This window comes from Pristiophorus japonicus, chromosome 7 (genome assembly GCF_044704955.1).
Source record: "Pristiophorus japonicus isolate sPriJap1 chromosome 7, sPriJap1.hap1, whole genome shotgun sequence".
NCBI lineage: Eukaryota > Metazoa > Chordata > Chondrichthyes > Pristiophoridae > Pristiophorus > Pristiophorus japonicus.
In genome coordinates, this window is record NC_091983.1 from 245,847,874 (window position 1) to 245,871,450 (window position 23,577).

Below are 23,577 nucleotides of genomic sequence, written 5' to 3' on the forward strand. Positions count from 1 at the left end.
CAAGGGGTATGGGGAAAAAGCGGGAATATGGTGTTGACATAGAGGATCAGCCATGATCATACTGAATGGCGGTGTGGACTCGAAAGGTCGAATGGCCTACAACTGCTCCTATTTTCTATGTTTCTATCATTGCAGCAACACAGCGATCTGTTGGGTGAATTGGCAAGGGTGCCCGAGAGACTCGATGCACTTGCTGTGAGGATGGAGGAGTCCACGTCAACTTTTGCTTTTGTATCTCAGCAGACCATCGAGCCATTCCTTGGTAGATATAACGGATGTTGGAAGCCACAAGTGACCATGGGGTCCCAGACATGATGGCACGGGCTATGGCTGACATTGTAGTAACCATTAAACACTACGCCAAAGCCACACATGGCCTGCATTCTGTCATGTTGTCAGTGTGTGGTGGCATCAATCATGCAGTGGTCTATGCGAATGCAGAGTCAACATGATGCCATGCATGCATTAACTGTTGCCATTATGTCTGGGGCCCCATCTGTCCAACAGGAAACAACCAAATGGTGCCGAAGCAGAGAAGCAATATGCGCTCACCCAGATTGCTCCAGATGCTGAAGTTCTGCCCCGGGGAAGTAGCAGTGTGTTGGACCTGATGGAATGTGATGTCCTCTCTCAGGACGACATTATTCCACCTTTACAACTGCCACTCTCTGCCACCCATCCAGGCGAAAGTGCTGCCACCCATGCTTAGGTGGTTTAGTCCACAGCTGCATTTTCCAGGTCCCGAGCTGGTCGGGGACATCCTGCTAGGCCATCAGTTGTGGCAGCGGCGCGAACAGAGCAGCTTGCAACCAACCTTGATGCAGGCCCTGAGACCCTATTGAGGAGGAGCAGTAGGCGTTGGAGGGGGGTTAAGGGAAGGGGTGAGAAATCACTCAGGAAAACCCACTAAAGTATAATGCAATAGTGGCCAGAGATGCTAACCTTGTTGCCATTTATTGACATGTGGATAGTTGCACTTGGATGTGAGTGATGATGTTTGAAGGGGTGTTTTTTTATAAATAATTTGATGTTGATGATGGCTTTTTGTTGTGCATCTTTAGGGTACAGTATGTTTTTTGTACATAAAAAATATTATTTTGAATTAGCACATTCTTGTGTTGTGATTTATATATACGGAGGCTTGGAGGGTGGGGCGCAATGTCTTCAGTTGATCGGCAGGTGAATAGGCTAGCCATTTGGGAGGTTTTGCATAATTCAATAGAATCGATGCGCGATGGGGCTCTGATGAGCAGCCCTTGCAACAGCAACAGTATCAGGCTGCCTCCTTCATGGCTGAAGCTCCTCATCTTCTTCCTCATCGTCGTTGTCCTGCTGAGGTGCAGCTGGCATCCCTAGTGGTAATGGCTCACCCCTCAGGATGGCCAGGTTGTGCAACATATAGTGTCCAAGTTCACCATTGTGTGCTGTAGCAGGTGAGTACTGAAATGGTCCTCCAGAGCGGCCAAGGCAGCGGAAAGCTCTAAAATGATCCTGGTTGTGGCCTGGCTGTGGTTGGAGCACTGCTTGTCAGGGGGGGGTGGGATTGTGGAGGGGAGTCATCAGCCAGGTGACGAGACAAAAGCCTTTTTCTTCGATGAGCCATCCATGCCCTTCATGCAGTGATTGGAACAGGCGGGGCATACTGCTCTCCCACAGGATGAAGGCATCGTGGCAGCTGCCATTGGAATTGAGGAACACTTGCTGCCACTCTTAAAATGAGTCCTTAGGTGGCTGAACAGTCCAAATACGAGAACCACAGTCTCTGTCACAGGTGGGACAGATAGTCGTTGAGGGAAAGGGTGGGTAGAACTGGTTTCCAGCACGCTCTTTCCGCTACCTGCGCTTGATTTCTGCATGTTCTCGGCGATGATACTCGAGGTGCTCAGCGCCCTCCCGGATGCACTTCCTCCACTTAGGGCAGTCTTTGGCCAGGGACTCCCAGGTGTCAGTGGAGATGTTGCACTTTATCAGAGGGGCTTTTTAGGGTGTCCTTGTAACATTTCCTCTGCCCACCTTTGGCTCATTTGCCATGAAGGAGTTCCGAGTAGAACACCTGCTTTGGGAGTCTTTTATGGACAATGTCTGCCCAGGGGAGTGGATCAAGTGTGGTCAGTGCTTCAATCCTGAAGATGTTGGCTTGGCCGAGGACACTAATGTTGTTGCATCTGTCTTCCCAGGGGATTTGTAGGATATTGCAGAGACATCGTTGGTAGGATTTCTCCAGCGACTTGAGGTGTCTACTGTTCTTGGTCCACGACTCTGAGCCATACAGGAGAGCAGGTATTACTACAGCCCCGGAGATCATGAGCTTGGTGGCAGATTTGAGGGCCTGGTCTTCAAACACTCTCTTCCTCAGGCGGCCGAAGCCTGCACTGGCGCACTGGAGGCGGTGTTGAATCTCGTCGTCAATGTCTGCTCTTGTTGATAAGAGGCTACTGAGGTATGGGAAATGGTCCACATTGTCCAGGGCCGTGCCATGGATCTTGATGATTGGCGGGGCTGTACGGTGAGGACAGGCTGGTGTCTTACGGATGTTTAGCGTAAAGCCCATGTATTCGTATGCCTCAGTAAATACGTCGACTATGTCCTTGTGTTCAGTCTCTGTATGTGCGCAGGCGTTGTCCGCATACTGTAGCTCGACGACAGAGGTTGGGGTGGTCTTGGACCTCGCCTGGAGACGGCGAAGATTGAACAGGTTCCCACTGGTTCTGTAGTTAAGTTCCATTCCAGCTTGTTGACTGCGAGGTGGAGCATGGCAGTGAGGAAGATTGAGAAGAGGGTTGGGGCGATGACTCAACCTATGTTTAACCCCGGTCCGGACATGGATTGAGTCTGTAATGGATCCATTGGTTAGGATCACGGCCTGAAGGTCATCGTGGAGGAGGCGGAGGATGTTGACGAACTTTTGGGGGCATCCAAAACGAGGAGAACGCTCCATAGACCCTCGCAGTTGAAAGGTCAAAGGTCTTTGTAAGGTCGAAGAAGGCCATGTATAAGAGCTGGCGCTGTTCCCTGCAATTTTCCTGCAGCTGTCGCGCTGCACAAATCATGTCCGTTGTGCCCCGTAGGGGCACTGTGACTCCAGGAGGATCTCCTCGGCCACAGGGAGAAGATGGTTGAGGAGCACTCTACCGATGACTTTCCCAGTGGCTAATAGCAGGGAGATTCCTCTGTAGTTGCCGCAGTCGAACTTGTCCCCTTTTTTAAAGATGGTCACGATCACTGCATCTCTGAGATCTCCCGACATGCTCTCCTCCCTCCAGATGAGAGAGATGAGGTCATGTAGTAGCGCCAACAGTGCCTCTCCGTCATACTTCAGTGCCTCAGCAGGGATTCCATCTGCTCCCGTAGCCTTGTTTTTCTTGAGCTGTCTTATGGCTTTTTCTACCTCGTGCAGTGTTGGGGTTTTACTGAGGTGGTGGCGGGTGGCATGCTGCGGGATGGAGTCGAGAATACTCGAGTCAAAGGCAGAGTCTCAACTGAGGAGATCTTCAAAGTGTTCCTTCCAGTGGGCCCTGACTGCTTCGGTGTCCTTGATGAGTGTTTCCCCATTCTTGGCCAGCAGTGGGGTGGGGCCTTGGGAGTTTGGACCGTAGGTGGTCTTGAGTGAAATGAAGAATCCTCGCACATCATGGCTGTCGGCCAGCTGCTGTATCTCCTGTGCTTTCTCCATCGACCACCTGTTCTTTAGGTCCCGGGCATTTTGTTGGTTCTCAGCCTTGAGCCGTCAGTAAGCTGCTTTGTTGCTCCCGAGTTGGGTTGTTGTTTAAGGCTCAGAAATGCCTTGTGCTTGTGATCTATTAGCTCTTGGATCTTCTTATCAGTCTCATCAAACCAGTCCTGGTGTTTCCTGTTTGAGTGACCGAGCGTTTCTTTGCAGGTACTGGTTATGGAGGCTTGGAGGGCAAACCAAACGTTAAGGGCATTCTGCATCTCAGGTTCATCAAGGCAAGGCAAGGCAAGGCAGGTTAGCTGTGAGACGTTGACTGTATAGGGCACTCTTAGCTGGGTCTTTAAGTGCCTCAACTGACTTTTTTGCGGCACTGCTTCGACTGCCCCCTCCGCTTTGGGGCTATGTTGATGTCAATGATGGATCGGATCCAACTGATGGTCACACACCAGTTGAATGTTGAGTGAATGGAACCCATAAGAACATAAGAAATAGTAGCAGGAGTAAGACATATAGTCCCTCGAGCCTGCTCCACAATCTAATACGATCATGACTGATCCGATCATGGACTCAGGTCCACTTCCCTGCCTGCTCCCCATAACCTCTTATTCCCTCATCAGTTAAGAAACTGTCTATCTCTGTCTTAAATCCCGACAATGTCCCAACTTCCACAGATTTACAACCCTCTAGGGTTATGCCCCCTAGTTCTAGTCTCCCCTATCAGTGGAAGCATCCTCTCTGCATCCACCTTGTCAAGCCCCCTCATAATCTTATTCGTTTCGATAAGTTCACCTCTCATTCTTCTGAATTCCAATTAGTAGAGGCCCAACCTACTCAACCTTTCCTCATAAGTCAACCTGCTTATCTCTGGAATCAACCTAGTGAAACTTCTCTGAACTGCCTCCAAAGCAAGTATATCCTTTCTTAAATATGGAAACCAAAACTGTACATAGTATTCCAGGTGTGACCTGACCAACACCCTGTATAGCAAGACTTCCTGGTTTTTATACACCATCCCCTTTGCAATAAAGGCCAAGATACTATTGGCCTTCCAGATCACTTGCAAAACCTGCATACTAACCTTTCGTGTTTCATGCACAAGTACTCCCAGGACCTGCTGCACTGCAGCACTTGGCAATTTTTCTCCACTTAAATAATAACTTGTTCTTTGATTTTTTTTTCTGCCAAAGTGCATAACCATACAATTTCCAACATTATACTCCATCTCCAAATTTTTGCTCACTCACTTAGCCTGTCTATGTCCTTTTGCAGATTTTTTGTGTCCTCCTCACACATTGCTTTTCCTCCCATTTTTGTATCGTCAGCAAACTTGGCGACATTACACTCGGTCCCTTTTTCCAAGTCATTAATATAGATTGTAAATAGTTGGAGACCCAGCACGGATCCCTGCGACACCCCTCTAGTTACTGATTGCCAACCCGAGAATGAACCATTTATCCCGACTCTCTGTTTTCTGTTCATCAGCCAATACTCTATCCATGCCAATATATTACCCCCAACCCCGTGAACTTTTATCTTGTGCAGTAACCTTTTATGTGGCACCTTGTTAAATGCCTTCTGGAAGTCCAAATACACCACATCCATTGGTTTCCCTTTATCCACCCTGTTTGTTACATCTTCAAAGAATTCCAGCAAATTTGTCAAACATGACTTCCCCTTCATTAAGAACATAAGAAGATAAGAATTAGGAACAGGAGTAGGCCATCTAGCCCCTCAAGCCTGCTCTGCCATTCAAAAAGATCATGGCTGATCTGGCTGTGGACTCAGCTCCACTTACCCGCCCGCTCCCCGTAACCCTTAATTCCCTTATTGGTTAAAAATCTATCTAACTGTGACTTGAATACATTCAGTGAGCTAGCCTCAACTGCTTCCTTGGGCAGAGAATTCCACAGATTCACAACCCTCTGGGAGAAGAAATTCCTTCTCAACTCGGTTTTAAATTGGCTTCCCCGTATTTTGAGGCTGTGCCCCCGAGTTCTAGTCTCCCCGACCAGTGGAAACAACCTCTCTGCCTCTATCTTGTCTATCCCTTTCATTATTTTAAATGTTTCTATAAGATCACCACTCATCCTTCTGAACTCCAATGAGTAAAGACCCAGTCTACTCAATCTATCATCATAAGGTAACCCCCTCATCTCCGGAATCAGCCTCGTGAATCGTCTCTGTACCCCCTCCAAAGCTAGTATATCCTTCCTTAAGTAAGGTGATCAAAACTGCACGCAGTACTCCAGGTGCGGCCTCACCAATACCCTATACAGTTGCAGAAGGACCTCCCTGCTTTTGTACTCCATCCCTCTCGCAATGAAGGCCAACATTCCATTCGCCTTCCTGATTACCTGCTGCACCTGCAAACTAACTTTTTGGGATTCATGTACAAGGACCCCCAGGTCCCGCTGCACCGCAGCATGTTGTAATTTCTCCCCATTCAAATAATATTCCCTTTTGCTGTTTTTTTCCCCAAGGTGGATGACCTCACACTTTACGACATTGTATTCCATCTGCCAAACCTTAGCCCATTCGCGTAACCTATCTAAATCTCTTTGCAGCCTCTCTGTGTCCTCTACACAGTCCGCTTTCCCACTAATCTTTGTGTCATCTGCAAATGTTGTTACACTACACTCTGTCCCCTCTTCCAGGTCATCTATGTATATTGTAAACAGTTGTGGTCCCAGCACCGATCCCTGTGGCACACCACTAACCACCGATTTCCAAATCGAAAACGACCCATTTATCCTGATTCTCTGCTTTCTGTTAGCCAGCCAATTCTCGATCCATGCTAATACATTTCCTCTGACTCCGCGTACCTTTATCTTCTGCAGTAACCTTTTGTGTGGTACCTTATCGAATGCCTTTTGGAAATCTAAATACACCACATCCATCAGTACACCTCTATCCACCATGCTCATTATATCCTCAAAGAATTCCAATAAATTAGTTAAACATGATTTCCCCATCATGAATCCATGTTGCGTCTGCTTGATTGCACTATTCCTACCTCGATGTCCCACTATGTATTCCTTAATGATAGTTTCAAGCATTTTCCCCACTACAGATGTTAAACTTACCGGCCTATAGTTACCTGCCTTTTGTCTGCCCCCTTTTTTAAACAGAGGCGTTACATTAGCTGCTTTCCAATCCGCTGGTACCTCCCCAGAGTCCAGAGAATTTTGGTAGATTATAACGAATGCATCTGCTATAACTTCCGCCATCTCTTTTAATACCCTGGGATGCATTTCATCAGGACCAGGGGACTTGTCTACCTTGAGTCCCATTAGCCTCTCCAGCACTACCCCACTAGTGATAATGATTGTCTCAAGGTCCTCCCTTCGCACATTCCTGTGACCAGCAATTTTTGGCATGGTTTTTGTGTCTTCCACTGTGAAGACCGAAGCAAAATAATTGTTTAAGGTCTCAGCCATTTCCACATTTCCCATTATTAAATCCCCTGTCTCATCTTCTAAGGGACCAACATTTACTTTAGTCACTCTTTTCCGTTTTATATATCTGTAAAAGTTTTTACTATCTGTTTTTATGTTTTGCACAAGTTTACTTTCGTAATCTATCTTTCCTTTCTTTATTGCTTTCTTAGTCATTCTTTGCTGTTGTTTAAAATTTTCCCAATCTTCTAGTTTCCCACTAACCTTGGCCACCTTATACGCATTGGTTTTTAATTTGATACTCTCCTTTATTTTCTTGGTTATCCATGGCTGGTTATCCCTTTTCTTACCGCCCTTCTTTTTCACTGGAATATATTTTTGTTGAGCACTATGAAAGAGCTCCTTAAAAGTCCTCCACTGTTCCTCAATCGTTTAGTCTGTGTTTCCAGTCTACTTTCGCCAACTCTTCCCTCATCCCACTGTAGTCCCCTTTGCTTAAGCATAGTATGCTCGTTTGAGACACTACTTCCTCACCCTCAATCTATATTACAAATTCAACCATACTGTGATCACTCATTCCGAGAGGATCTTTTACGAGGAGATCGTTTATTTTTCCTGTCTCATTACACAGGACCAGATCTAAGATAGCTTGCTCCCTTGTAGGTTCTGTAACATACTAGTCTAAGAAACAATCCCGTATGCATTCTATGAATTCCTCCTCCAGGCTACCCCGTGCAATTTGATTTGACGAATCGATATGTAGGTTAAAATCCCCCATGATTACTGCCGTTCCTTTTTCACATGCCTCTATTATTCCCTTGATTATTGCCTGCACCACCGTGAAGTTATTATTTGCGGGGCCTATAAACTACGCCCACCAGTGACTTTTTCCCCTTACTATCTCTAATCTCCACCCACAATGATTCAACATTTTGTTCATTAGAGCCAATATCGTCTCTCACAACTGCCCTGATATCATCCTTTATTAACAGAGCTACCCCACCTCCTTTCCCTTCTTGTCTATCTTTCCGAATTGTCAGATACCCTTGTATGTTTAATTCCCAATCTTGGCCACCCTGCAACCACGTTTCTGTAATGGCCACCAAATCATACCCATTTGTAATGATTTGTGCCGTCAACTCATTTACTTTATTTCGAATGCTGCGTGCATTTAGGTAGGGTGTTTTAATACTATTTTTTAATCCATGATTTTTTGTTTTGACCCCTCCTGCAGCCCCTTTATATTCAGTGGCCCTTTTTGTTTTTTGCCTTGGGTTTCTCTGCCCTCCACTTTTACTTATCTCCTTTCTGTCTTTTACTTTTGTTTCCTTTTTGTTTCCCTCTGTCTCCCTGCATTGGTTCCCATCCCCCTGCCATATTAGTTTAACTCCTCCCCAACAGCACTAGCAAACACTCCCCCTGGGACATTAGTTCCGGTCCTGACTAGGTGCAGACCGTCTGGTTGTACTGGTCCCAACTCCCCAAGAACCGGTTCCAATGCCCCAGGAATTTGAATCCCTCCCTGCTGCACCACTGCTCAAGCCACGTATTCATCTGAGCTATCCTGCGTTCAAATCAATGCTGACTCTGCCTGACCAAATTATGTTTTTCCAAATGTCCTGCTACTGCTTCTTTAATGATGGACTCCAACATTTTCCCAACCACAGATGTTCGGCTAACTGGTCTATAGTTTCCTGCTTTTTGTCTGCCTCCTTTTTTCAATAGGGGCTTTACATTCGTGGTTTTCCAATCTCTTGGGACCTCCCCAGAACCCAGGGAATTTTGATAAATTACAACCAATGAATCCACTATCCCTACCGCTACTTGTCTTAAGACCCTAGGATACAAGCCATCAGGTCCAGTGGATTTATCCGCCTTTAGTCCCATTACCTGACTGAGTACCACCTCCTTAGTGATTGTGATTGTGTTAAGTTCCTCCCCCCCAATATCCACTGTTGGGATATTGTTAGTATCTCTACCGTAAAGACTGATACAAAATATTTGTTCAGAGTTTCTGCCATCTCCATGTTCCCCATCACTAATTCCCTTAGAGGTCTCGTCCTCTAAGGGACCAACATTTACTTTAGCCACTCTTTTCCTTTTTATATACCTGTCGAAACTATTGCTTTCTGTTTTTATATTTCGTGCTGGTTTACTTTTATAGTCTATCATCCCTTTCTTAATCATTTTTTCAATCATTCTTTGCTGGCTTTTAAAAGCTTCCCAATCTTCTGTCCTCCCAATAGTTTTGGCCACTTTGTATGCCCTTGTTTTTAATTGGATACTGTCCTTTATTTCTTTAGTTAGGCACAGATGGCTAGCTTTTCTCTTCGGCCCTTTCCTCCTCACTGGAATATATTTTTCTTGAGAGTTCTGAAATATCTCCTTAAATGTACGCCACTGTTCATCAACCGTCCTACACTTTAATCTATTTTCCCAGTCAACTTTAGCCAACTCTGCCCTCATATCTTTGTAGTCTCCTTTATTTAAGCTTAGTACACTGGTTTGAGATCCAACTTTCTCACCCTTCATCTGAATTTGAAATTCAACCATGCTATGATCACTCATTCCAAGGGGATCCTTTACTAGGAGATCGTTTATGAATCCTGTCTCATTACACAGGACCAGATCGAAGATAGCCTGCCCCCTGGTTGGTTCTGTTACATACTGCTCAAGGAACCCATCCCTTATGCACTCTAAGAACTCTTCCTCAAGGCTACCCTGACCAATTTGATTTGTCCAATCAATATGGAGGTTAAAATCACCCATGATTATTGCTGTTCCCTTTTTACAAGCCCCCACTATTTCCTGGTTTATGCTCCGACCAACAGAGTTGCTACTGTTAAGGGGCCTGTAGACAACTCCCACCAGTGACTTTTTCCCTTTATTATTCCTTATCTCCACTCAAACTGTTTCAACATCCTAATCATTTGAGCCAATATCATTTCTCACTATTGCAGTGATTCCATCCTTTATCAATAGAGCTACCCCATCCCCTTTTCCTTTCTGTCTGTCCTTCCGGATTGTCAAATACCCCTGAATATTTAATTCCCAGTCCTGGTCACCTTGCAACCACGTCTCCATAATGGCTATCAGATCATACCCATTTGTCTTAATTTGTTACAAATTCATCTATTTTGTTACAAATGCTATGTGCATTTAGATAAAGTGCCTTTAAATTTGTTTTCTTAGCCTTGTTTCTGCTTGTTTCCTCTCTTCTTCAAACTTACTTTCTTTATTTTTGCTTTCTAGTTCCAGCTTTACTCCCCTCCCTACTGAATCTATTTTCAGGTTCCCGTCCCCCTGCCAAGCTAGTTTAAATCCTTCCCAACATCACTAGCAAACCCCCCCGCGAGGATATTGGTCCCGGCTCTGTTGAGGTGCAAGCCGTCCAGCTTGTACATGTCCCACCTTCCCCAGAAGTGGTCCCACCTAAAAGGGCTGCACAAATGGAGAGACCTGGGGATATGTGTGCACAAATTGTTGAAGGTGGCAGAGCAGGTTGAGAAAGCAGTTCAACAGGCTTGTGCCATCCTGGGCTTCATAAATAGTCTGCCATGTGGGATATTATCAAAAGCTTTGTTAAAATCCATATACACTACATCATATGCACTGCCCACCACTGCCCACATTAAAAAGGCTTGTGCGATCCTGGGCTACTTCCTTGAAAAATTCAATCAAGTTAGTCAGACACGACCTTCCCTTAACAAATTCATGCTGACTGTCCTTCATTAATCCATGTCTTTCCAAATGAAGATTTATCCTGTCCCTCAGGATTTGTTCCAATAATTTTCCCACCACTGAGGTTAGGCCTCTGCCCTTTCCCTGTCGCCTTGAAAATGATTTCCTTCAGATACTTATCCAACTCCCTTTTTGAAAGATAAGATTGAGTCTGCCTCCACCACCCTTTCAGGCAGTGCATTCCAGAACCCAACCACTCACTGCATAAAAAAGTTTTTTCTTACAATGCCTTTGGTTCTTTTGCCAATCATCTTCAATCTGTGTTCTCTGGTTCTGCCAATGGGAACAGTTTCTCCAGTCTATCAATGTAACAGAAGTCCCTCATTCCCGGAATCATTTGTGTAAATCTTCTCTAAGGCCTTCACGTCCTTCCTAAAGTGTGGTGCTCAGAATTGGACACAGTACTCCAATTGGTGTTGAACGAGCATTCATCATAATTTCCTCACTTTTGTACTTTATTGGCCCAAATTTGATGAAGGCCTCCTCCGCCCGCCCAAAGGACCGCCGATGGTCGCCAAGGTACCTGACGGTACTTTAGCGGGTTTTTCATTGGAGAGGTCCCTCGAAGGTTGGCGGGTGGCAAATGAGTGGCTTATGCCGTCAATCTGGGCGGGAGTTCTCATTCTCGGCGGCAAAGGGGGTCGAAGAGCTCAAAAGCAAAAGCATTAAAAAAAAATTAAACAGCCATCTGAAGACCTTCAGGGGACACCATCCAGGTAAGTCCCTGTAAAGTAAAAATTACAAAAAGTGTACTAACCTTTCTATCCCCATCTTCTTACCTACCGTCGGGGACCGACCAGCCTCCGGCCAGCGGACCACCCCTGTTCTGCCGCTGGCTGCCGCCGACATCAATATTGCAGCTCGGCGGGCAGGAGATCAGTTACGCGACGTCAGCGGGCGCTTCCTGGCGGCACTCTCCTCCCGCCCACTCCAGGCCATGTCGAAAGTGGCACTGGGCGGTTCGATGAGAGGAATGTCGGCGGCAGTGGGCAGTAAGTTCTTCAATTTCGGGCCCTATACCTCTATTTATGAAGCCCAGGGTCGCACAAGCCTTTTTAACGTGGGCAGTGGTGGGCAGTGTATATGATGTGGTGTATATGGATTTTAACAAAGCTTTTGATAAAATCCCACATGGCAGACTGGTCACAAAAGTAAATGCCATCCTGGGCAAAATTGGCTCCGAGGCAGGAAGCAAAGAGTAATAGTCTTTGGGATTATGGAAGATCTCTGGATTGTGCTGCAGTGCCTGCTATCCTGGCAAAGACACATGCATGCTCGAGTTGCTTCTCTCTGGTCATGGAGAAGAAGATGTCACGGATGGGGCAATGGACGCCAAACTGGGAGATGTTGGAGATGTCTCCTGTTGCTTCCTGGAAACACACATTGGCGAAGAAATTGAGAGCGATTGTGACCTTGACTGCCACTGAGAGAGCCATCCTCACCCTGGTGTGAGGCTCGAGGTCCCCTTTCAGCAGATAGCAGAGCTCTGTGACCACGTCCTTCCAGAAACGCAGCCTTCGAACACACTGCTCCTCACTGAAATTGATGTAGGAGAACTGCTAATGGAATACCCTGGGAGAGTAAGGTCTTCTGCTGCCACCCCTGTGGCGCCTTCTTCCTCTGGCTACATCTTTATGTGCTTCTACCTGTGGTGCTGGATGTGCTTCTCTATGCCTGTCCCTTTACCTGTCCCTCTCCCTGCAGATTATTTTATGGGCCTCTCCCTGTGCTGCTCATGGGCCTCTCCATGGGCATCTCCATGGGCATCTCCATGGACCTCCCCCTGTGCTGCTCCCTCTTTTAGTCATTGCCTTTTTCTCACCCTCTCTTGAAGCCTTTTTCTCTGCAATTGCTGGCGCCGTTGTCTTCAGCGAATCATCCTCTGACGGTGAAGTCGGAGCAGCCGATCACTGCCAGCACAGACCCCATGAAGGGACACAAATGATGCAACGTCAAAAGTGCCGTGAATAATATAAGGGAAAAGGCAGGAGTCACAATAATGGTCCAATGAGAAATCGTTGAGATTGGTCCAGCAGCCACACTCAGTAAAAATTGCAAAGGAGAAATAGATAATGGCCGACAAAAAAAAGAAATAGCAAGATGGCACCTTTAAATAGCGCTGGCGCATCCGATTCCAGATTGAAACTCGACAGCTCAAGCTGTCGTTATCATCGGCAGGCGCTGAGATCGCTTGCGCGGGGCAATTTAACTTCCAGGGCCATGATGTCATTATCACTGCGTGCCACTGCAAAACCATTGGCCAATTCTGCGCTGGATGATTTTCTCGCCACGCACAGACAAAATCTATTTTGCAGCTGTTGCTAAATGGGGCAATTTTGGTCCCTGTGTGTTTTTAAAGTTTCTCACTAAAATGTTGCTGATGAGGTTCCTGATTGTTATGTACATGTCTGTAAGCATGATTGAATCCATTTCCTGTTTTTATTTTCTAGGCTCTTCTACAAATGAACAAGAGAAGGCTGAGAGGGGTGACCTAATAAAGATTTTTAAAATTATGAAGGTGCTCCATAAGGTAGACATAGAGAAGATGTTTCCACTTATGGGGAATCCAAAACTAGGGGTCATAGATGTAAGATAGTCATTAATAAATCCAATAAGGAATTCAGGAGTAATTTCTTTACCCAAAGAATGGTAAGAATTTGGAACTTGCTATCACTTGGAGTAGTTGAGGCAAATGGCATAGAAGCAGTTAAGGGGCAGCTAGTTAAGCACATCAGTGAGAAAGGAAAAGAAGGATATTGGTAGAATGTAAACCTGTATATAGCCATCAGAGGGCTCATCCCCTGGAGTCCAAAAGGATCCCACAATCCCTTGGGAGCACAGGTACTTAAGGAGGCCTCACAGGCTTGAGTGGCACTCTGGAGACCTGCAATAAAAGACTACGGTTGCACTTTACTTTGAGCTCACAGTATCCAGTCAGACTCTTTCTCCATACATAATAATTGGCGAAGAGATACAGATGACGAACCCAACAATGCAGAGAACAGTGGGCATCCTGGAGAAATTCTCGGAGGGAGATGAGTGGGAAACTTTCGTGAAGCGACTCGACCAGTACTTCGTGGCCAACGAGCTGGAGGAGAAGCGAATGCTGCCAAACGAAGGGCTATACTCCTCACCGTCTGCAGGGCACCAACGTATGGTCTCATGAAAAATCTGCTTGCTCCAGCGAAACCCACAGAGAAATCGTACGATTATTTGTGCACACTGGTCCGGGAGCATCTGAACCCGAAGAAAAGTGTTCTGATGCCGAGGTACCGGTTCTACACCTACAAAAGGTCTGAAGGCCTGGAAGTGGCGAGTTATGTCACCGAGCTAAGACGCCTTGCAGGACATTGCAAATTTGAAGGACATTTGGAGCACATACTCAGAGACTACTTCGTACTTGGCATTGGCCATGAAGTGATACTTCGCAAACTTTTAACTGTAGAGACCCTGACCTTGAGTAAAGTCATAGCGATAGCCCAGGCGGTCATTGCCACCAGTGACAATACAAAGCAAATCTCTCAGCACACGAGTGCTGCTACAAGTACTGTGAACAAAGTGATGTTGTTTTCAAATCGCAACGTACAGGGCAGGCCCCACATGCCTGCAGCTGCACGTCTGCCGATGTCTCAGAGTCCACCATCAAGGGCGATGAATGCAAGGTCATTTACACCTTGTTGGCGCTGTGGGGGTGATCATCGTTTCCATTCATGCCTCTTCAAAGGGTACATTTGCAAAGGCTGTGGAACAATGGGACACCTCAAATGTATGTGCAGGCGAACTGCAAACCTGGCTAATCCTGCAAACCACCATGGTGAAGAGGAGGACAGATCTACGGTGGATCATGACGAACCAGAGCCTCAGACCGAGGAGGCAGAGGTATACGGGGTGCACACATTTACCACAAAGTGTCCCCCGATAATGCTGAAGGTTGAATTTAATGGACTCCTGGTGTCAATGGAGCTGGACACGGGCACAAGCCGGTCCATTATGAGCAAAAAAACTTTTGATAAATTGTGGTGCAGCAAGGCCTCAAGACCAGTCTTGACTCCCATTCGCACGAAACTGAGGACTTACACAAAGGAACTGATTCCCGTAATTGGCAGTGCAACTGTAAAGATCTCCTACCATGGAGCGGTGCACAAGCTACCACTCTGGGTGGTACTGGGCGATGGCCTCACGCTGCTCAGCAGGAGCTGGCAGGGAAAGATACGCTGGGACTGGGACGACGTCTGAGCGTTCTCGTCCGCTGACGACACTTCGTGTGCCCAGGTCTTAAACAAGTTCCCTTCGCTGTTCGAACCAGGCATCGGGAAGTTCCAAGAAGCAAAAATGCAGATCCACCTAATTCCAGGGGTACGATCCATCCATCACAAGGCGAGAGCAGTACTGTACATGATGAGAGAAAGGGTAGAGATTGAGCTGGACCGGCTGCAACGGGAGGGCATCATTTCGCTGATCGAATTCAATGAGTGGGCCAGTCCGATTGTTCCAGTCCTCAAGGGAGATGGCACCGTCAGAATCTGTGGTGATTACAAAGTAACTATCAATCGTTTCTCCCTGCAGGATCAATACCCACTACCAAAGGCTGACGACCTTTTTGCAACGCTGGTGGGAGGAAAGACTTTCACGAAGCTGGACTTGATCTCAGCCTACATGACGCAGGAGCTGCAGGAATCATCGAAGTGCCTCACCTGTATCAACACGCACAAAGGTCTCTTCATTTACAACCGATGCCCGTTTGGGATTTGATCAGCTGTGGCGATATTTCAGAGAAACATGGAAAGCTTACTGAAGTCGGTCCCGCGCACGGTGGTCTTCCATGAAGACATTTTGGTTACAGGTCGGGACACAGTCGAGCATCTACAGAACCTGGAAGAGGTTCTTAGTCGACTCAACTGCATGGAGCTCAGGTTAAAACACTCGAAGGGCATTTTCCTGGCACCTGAAGCGGAGTAACTGGATAGAAGAATCGTGGCGGACGGCCTCAGACCCACCGATTCGAAGATGGAGGCAATCGAGAATGCACTGAGGCCACAGAACATGACGGAGCTGGGGTCATTTCTTGGACTCTTGAACTACTTTGGTAACTTCTTACCGGGTCTCAGCATACTGTTAGAACCACTGCATGCCTTACTACGTAAAGGAGACGAATGGGTATGGGGCAAAAGACAAGAAAATGCCTTTGTAAAAGCTAGAAAATTGTTCTGCTCAAACAAATTGCTTGTGTTGTATGATCCATGGTAAGCGTTTGGTACCAGCATGTGATGCGTCGTCGTACGGCGTCGGGTGTGTATTGCAACAAGCGAATGAATTTGGGAAATTGCAACCGGTTGCTTATGCATCCAGAAGTCTGTCTAAGGCTGAGAGAGCCTATAAAAGAAGCGTTAGCGTGCATTTATGGGGCAAAGAAAATGCATCAATATCTGTTTGGGCTCAAATTTGAATTGGAAACTGACCATAAGCCACTGATATTCCTTTTTTCCGAAAGTAAGGGGATAAATACGAAGCCATCGGCCCGCATCCAGAGATGGGGGCTCACGTTGGCCACATACAACTACGCCATCCGCCACAGGCCAAGCACAGAAAACTGTGCCGATGCTCTCAGTCGGCTGCCATTTCCCACCACAGGAGTGGAAATGGCACAGCCCGCAGATTTAGTCATGGTTATGGAAGCATTCATGAGTGAGCAATCACCCGTCACAGCCCGACAGATTAGAACCTGGATGAGCCAGGACCCATTACTGTCCCTAGTAAAAAATTGTTTGCTTCATGGGAGCTGGTCCATTGCCCAGTGGAAATGCAAGAAGAGATAAAGCCGTACCAGCTGCGCAAAGATGAAATGTCTATACAGGCAGACTGTCTTCTGTGGGGTAATCGGGTAGCGGTCCCCAAGAAGGGCAGGGACACTTTCATCAGTGATCTCCACAGTACTCACCCAGGCATTGTAATGATGAAAGCGATAGCCAGATCCCATGTGTGGTGGCCCGGTATCGATGCGGACCTAGAGTCCTGCGAGCACAAATGTAACACATGTGCGCAGTTAAGCAATGCACCCAGTGGGACGTCACTAAGCTTATGGTCTTGGCCCTCCAAACCGTAGTCCAGGGTCCATGTCGACTATGCAGGCCCATTTTTGGGTAAAATGTTCCTTGTGGTTGTAGATGCGTACTCCAAATGGATTGAATGTGAGATAATGTCGGCAAGCACGTCCGCTGCCACCACAGAAAGCCTGCGGGCTATGTTTGCCACGCACGGACTGCCTGATGTGAGCGACAACGGGCCATGTTTCACCAGTGCCGAGTTCAAAGAGTTCATGACCCATAACGGGATCAAACATGTTACATCTGCCCTGTTCAAACCAGCATCCAATAGCCAGGCAGAGAGAGCAGTGCAAATTTCAAGCAGGGCTTGAAGAGGGTAACTGAAGGCTCACGACAGGCTCGCCTATCCTGAGTCCTGCTTAGCTACCGTACGAGACCCCACTCACTCACTGGGATTCCACCTGCTGAACTGCTCATGAAAAGGCACTTAAGACAAGGCTCTCGTTAGTTCACCCTGATCTACATGTACAGGTAGAGAGCAGGTGGCTTCAACAAAGCTGCTGAGAGGACCCAAGCTGCCCTTTCTTGCATGCTGGTCCTTCCTCAGCAGTTCGACTCCACGGCTTGGGAGATTCAGGTTGAAGTTTAAGTCCATTGGGTTGGAGAAGCGAGGCTTCGCTCTCTGTCCTTATCCTCGAGGGGTGGGCAAACGTGCCTTCACCTAGAAGAAGATACCTTGTCAGGAGGACAATCTTTCTGAGGATGCACTGTCATGTGCTCCATCCATCCCAAGCACCAGCACAGACACTGCTCACCTTCTCCTTGGTCTTCCTCATCTGATGAGGTCTGCTGCTGTTGCTCTGCCTCCTCCAAATGCAGGCCTCTTTGTGTGGCTATGTTGTGAAGTATGCAGAACATTTGCAAAATATTGGGGATGGATCATTGTGCTTCACAGGATAAGTGCATTGAGAGACGTGAGTTAGGGGCCAGAAGAGGCGAGGGCCCAGGAGCAGCATGGGCCAGCCCACACTGCGATATGTGTGTGCACTAGGTCCGTGTAGCACAGCAGGTCTCTTGTCGTCTTGGATAACCCTTGCCACTGGACCAAGACCAAGCTTCTGTCAAGCCCGTGTGATGGCTGGTGTTCAACGGCCACGCACATGCATCTTCCACCCGTCAGGATGTAGTTCAGGACCTGGAATATTCGGTCCTTCATTGAAACACCTGTGAATTCATCCTTTTTGGCATGGAAGCAAGTCATCCTCGTTTTTAGGGACGCCTATGATGTTGATGATCAACAAAGTACATATCATGATAGTGCAAATGTGTCACACAAAATTGAAATCATTGATCCTGTATTTGTGTTGAACTTTGGACAAGGTCCCAAGTGGCTTCCCGGCACTATTGTGGCCAAAGAGGGGAACAGGGTGTTTTGGGTCAAACTTTCAAATGGACTCATTCACCGGAAACACTTGGACCAAATCAACTCAGATTCATGGACTATCCAGAGCAACCCACTTTGGACCCTACCTTCTTTGACCCCCCCAACATACACACCAGTGGCAACCGACACCGCAGTTGGCCATGAAGCAGAACCCATCACCTGCAGCAGCCCAGCAGGACTCACCACACCAGGCAGCCCAGCAAGGTCAACTGCAAAGCAGCCCAGCGAGGGCCCAACAAACGATTCACCCCAACCAGCATTTGCACAGAGACAATCAACCAGGGAAAGAAAGGCCCCAGATCGACTCACCTTGTAAATAGTTACACTGTTGACTTTGGGGGCGGCGGGGTAGTGTTCTTTTATATATATGTAAACCTGTATGTACCTTGTATAGCCACCAGAGGACGCATCCCCTGGAGTCCCAAGGGATCCCACAATTTACTTTGAGCTCACAGTATCCAGTCAGACTCTTTATTCATACATAACAGATATGTTAGACGAAATAGAGTGGGAGGAGTGTCATGTGGACCATAACCACCGGCATAGAACATTGGCCGAATTCTGTGCTGAAAATTCTATGTAAGTCTCTCGACAAGTTCTCTTGACCGGGGAATCAGACACAAGAACCGCTCACACCTCCCCGAACTTTGGTCTAAAAGCTGTGCAATCCCGAGGGGAAATGGGCTGCAACTGATATTCCTCCCCACATGTTCCCAGGCAGAAATTAGACTAATGTGCTTTCCAAACTCAGGAATTTCGTGCCTTATATTTAGAGAGAAAGCAAATTGATGATACATTGTTTCCTGTTCATTTATCTGTCTTGCAGCATGTGATATCGTCCAGTAGCTGATGTACAAAATAATGTTTTATTATTATTACAATCTCTGAGTCCAGTTATCATTTACCTGAATAATGGGGAGGAAGGCAAACTCCAGGTCATAGGGGATAGAGTGGGTGGTGATGGTAACCCTGAGAAAATCCCTAGTCAAAAACATGACAGGCTCCCAAAACTGCACACATTACTCTTTGTTCAACTATTGATATATAAATTTATCAGAACCAATTTTCTCCTGTAATCTATGCTCCTATTCACAAAATCTAAATTTTATTTTATGGATTTAGCTACAAGCACTCACATTTGCAAGAAATAATGAAATGCTATTGTATTTCATAATCATCCTGTCTTAATATCCCTTGATATATAACATCCTGAGTCACAGGGAACTTGATCTTTGCTGCTAAAGTATTTTTTTATTTCTGAAGATACAGGTAAACGTAACATTTGCATTTCTGTGTTGTGTAAAATTCAATATCAACACATCATTCGTAAATGGAAAGCTAATCCTTTCCGGAATTCATTTTTGTCACTGATAAAACATTCGATCGAATACCTACCTCTGCAAAAGTTGTAAAGCTTGTTGTGAAGAAATAATTTTAATAAAACACCCACTCATAAAGTCATCAAGAAAGTTCTGAAATATTTAAACAGAAAAAGACAATCAGTTCGAATGATATCTATTCACAAAGTATCTTACAAAGTTGCGACACACTACCTCCAATTATTTAGTTCAAAACACATATCACTCTAAACTTTTATAATAATTTTTCCCGCAGATTTTCTCTTCTCACTGCTAAAGCTATCACTTTTTTGTACATGAGACTATAGAGTGAGTATCAGCAGGCTATTTGGCAGTTATATTTGAAAGAATGAGGCTTAATCATAAAAACATAAGAAATAGGATCAGGAGTGCGCCATTTGGCCCCTTGAGCCTGCTCCGCCATTCAATAAGATCATGACTGATCTGATCCAGAGCTCAACTCCAATTCCCAGCTCATTCCTCTTAACCCTTGACTCCCTTATCATTCAAAAATCTATCTCCACCTTAAATATATTCAAAGACCCAGCCTCCACAGCTCTCTGGTGTAGAGAATTCCAAAGATTCATGACCCTCTCAGAAGAAATTCCTCTTCATTTCTGTTTTAAATGGGTGACCCCTTATTCTGAAATTATGCCCCCTAGTTCTCGATTCCCTCATGAGGGGAAACATTCTGCATCTACCCTGTCAAGCCCCCTCAGAATCTTACATGTTTCAATAAGATCACCTATCATTCTTCTAAACTACAATGAGTATAGGCCCAACCTGCTCAACCTTTCTTCATATGGCAACACCTTCATCTCAGGAATCAACCTCGTGAACCTTCTCTGAACTGCCTCCAATGCACTATATCCTTCCTTAAATAAGGAGACCAAAACTGTACGCCAGTACTCCAGGTGTGGTCTTACCAATGTCCTGTACAGTTGGAGCAGGACTTCCCTACTTTTATACTCCGCCCCCCCTTGCAATAAAGACCAACATTCCATTTGCCTTCCTGATTACTTGCTCTACCTACATGCTAACTTTTTTGCGTTTCATGTACAAGAATCCCCAGATCCTCTGTACTACAGAATTTTGTAATTGCTCCCCATTTAAATAATAATTTGTTTTTTATTTTTCCTGCCAAAGTGGATAACCTCACATTTCCCCACATTATAGTCCACCTGCCAAATTTTGCCCGCTCACTGAGCCTATCAATATCCCTTTATAGATTCTTTGCGTCTTCCTCACAACTTGCTTTCCCACTAGATACAGTTTGCCACCTGAAAATTGCCCATTTATCCCGACTCTCTGTTTTGTAAGTTAGCCAATCCTCTATCAACACTAATATATTATCCCCAACCCCATGAACTCTTATTTTTTGTGTGGCACCTTATCAAATGCTTTCTAGAAATCTAAATACACATCTACTGGTTCCCATTTATCCACTCTGCTAGTTACATCCTCAAAGAACTCCAGCAAATTTATCAAACATGATTTCCCTTTCATAAAACCATGCCGACTCTGCTTGACTTGATTATGATTTTCTAAATGTCCTGTTATTACTTTCTTAATGATGGACTCCAGTATTTTCCCAATGACAGATGTTAGGCTAACTGGTCTATAGTTTCCTGCTTTCTGTCTCCCTCCTTTCTTAAATAGGGGCGTTACATTTGAGGTTTTCCAGTCTGCTGGGACCTCTCCAGAATTCAGGGAATTTTGGCAGATTACAAGCAATGTATCCACTATCTCTGCAGCCACTTCTTTTAAGACCCTAGGATGCAGGCCATCAGGTCCAGGGGACTTGCCCAGCTTTAGTTCCATTAGTTTGTGTAGTACTTTATCTCTCGTGAGAGTGATTGTTTTAAGTTGCCTAACCCCACCCCCCACCCCCCTCCCCCCTCCCGCCCAACAATAGCTCCTTGATTATCAAATATTGGGATGTTTTTAGTGTCCTCCACCATGAAGACCGATACAAAATATTTGTTCAAAGTCTGCCATTTCCCTGTTCCCCGTTATTAATTCCCCAGTCTCATACTCTAAGGTACCAACATTTATTTTAGCTACTCACTTCCTTTTTATGTACCTGCAGAAGCTCTTACTGTCCGTTTTCATATTTCTTGCTAGTTTACTCTCATTATAGAAACATAGAAAATAGGTACAGGAGTAGGCCATTCGGCCCTTCGAGCCTGCACCACCATTCAATAAGATCATGGCTGATCATTCTCTCAGTACCCCTTTCCTGCTTTCTCCCCATACCCCTTGATCCCCGTAGCCGTAAGGGCCATATCTAACTCCCTCTTGAATATAACCAATGAACTGGCATCAACAACACTCTGTGGCAGGGAATTCCACAGGTTAACAACTCTCGGAGTGAAGAAGTTTCTCCTCATCTCAGTCCTAAATGGCCTACCCCTTATCCTAAGACTGTGTCCCCTGGTTCTGGACTTCCCCAACATCAGGAACATTCTACCCGCATCTAACCTGTCCCGTCCCGTCATGCTATCCTCTCTGTCTTTATTATTTTTTTAGTCGTCCTTTGCTAGTTTATAAAAAATTCCCAAACCTCTGGCCTCCCACTGTTCTTCGCAACATTGTATGCCTTTGTTTTCTATTGGACACCATCTTTTGCATCCTTACTTAGCCACAGATGGATCATCCTTCTCTTAACATCTTTTTTTTCTCACTGGAATGAATCTTTGCCGAGAGTTATTGTAAGGGTACACCCATTTTCTTGGAACAAGGCACAGGAAGAGGCCACGAACAAACCATTTTAAAGTAAAAACTTTTGGACTATCTGGGAAGGAAAAAGACGCTAGCCTGGGGCAAGTGATGAATCATCACCCATTAAAACAATTTCTGTGGTCAAGGAATAAACTTGGCTACGCATACAGACAAAGAGATTGATATTATTTATCAGAGGAGCACCAGAGATGATTGGCTGCAGGAGTAAAACAGTACACCCCAGAGACTGCAAGTCTGCAAGAAACTAGGACTACAAAGGACCCTGCGAAATGCACATTTTTGGATAACAGGGCATTAAGGATAAGGGGCTAGATTTTACACTTTTATGCAAACGCCCAAAACGGCATTATTTCCAGCGTGAGCGGTAAAATTGGGTTTTCAGATTGCCGGCTTGTCGCCCATTTTCAAAGCCCCTAGTCTCCATTTTAAAAATTGGGCGTTACCATGAGTGATCTGAAATGGGCGTTAACTTTAAATCTCTGACCTTCTGCCATAAAGTGTCGCTGTCCTTAGCAACGGCATGGCAACGCTCGATTCCCGTGATTCAGGAGGTCAAGGGTCATCATGACATGCGCATAAGAGGAGACTGCGAGAGAGGGAGCGGAGAGGGAGTGAAGGCGTGTGTGGGTGTGGGGTGGCTGCTTTGGAAGGAAGGAGGGAGAGTTTCGAGCTTTATAGCAAATTGTGCCAAAAAAACTTAACTGTTACCAGCCAGATATTTTCCCGAATTTGATGCCTATAATGGAGGGAGTGGAGGAGGCGACACAGCATGCTGTGGAGACTGACGCTGGTGAGAGCAGTGAGCTGGGAGAGGAGCACATTGGAGGACGCAAAAAATAGGAGCTCTCGGATGAGGCTAATGCCTCTCTCATGACACCCACTCGTATCTGAACAATAATATATGATAGATGATTTCTAAAAGTGTCCTATAAATAATGCTGACCTCATGAGAAACATTGCAATGCAGAATGTGTTGTTGGTCATGAAGTGTGATGTCTGTGATGATTTTGATCGTGGTGGTGCTTTTGTCGTGCATATGCTGTGTGTAGCGCTGGACTCACCTTGTGACCCTAGCACCCCCTTCTCCTCTAATAACCTAATTTGTGTTTTGCAGCTCAGCCAACAGCGCATCCCAAGGCAAGACCACAAAGGTCAGAAGGTGTGGGCATGGGACCGGACT

At 46.0% G+C, this 23,577-nt stretch overlaps 1 protein-coding gene across 2 annotated transcripts in view; it reads right to left on the reverse strand.

The window, feature by feature from the left end:
* The window catches only part of LOC139267485 (dynein axonemal heavy chain 8-like), a 2,569,686-nt gene that overhangs the window by 1,811,611 nt on the left and 734,498 nt on the right, over window positions 1-23,577 (reverse strand). For both annotated transcript variants that reach the window (XM_070885867.1, XM_070885866.1), the window contains one exon: window positions 19,693-19,769. In XM_070885867.1, coding sequence (XP_070741968.1) covers window positions 19,693-19,769 — 77 coding nt within the window. The remainder of the gene's footprint in view (window positions 1-19,692; window positions 19,770-23,577) is intronic.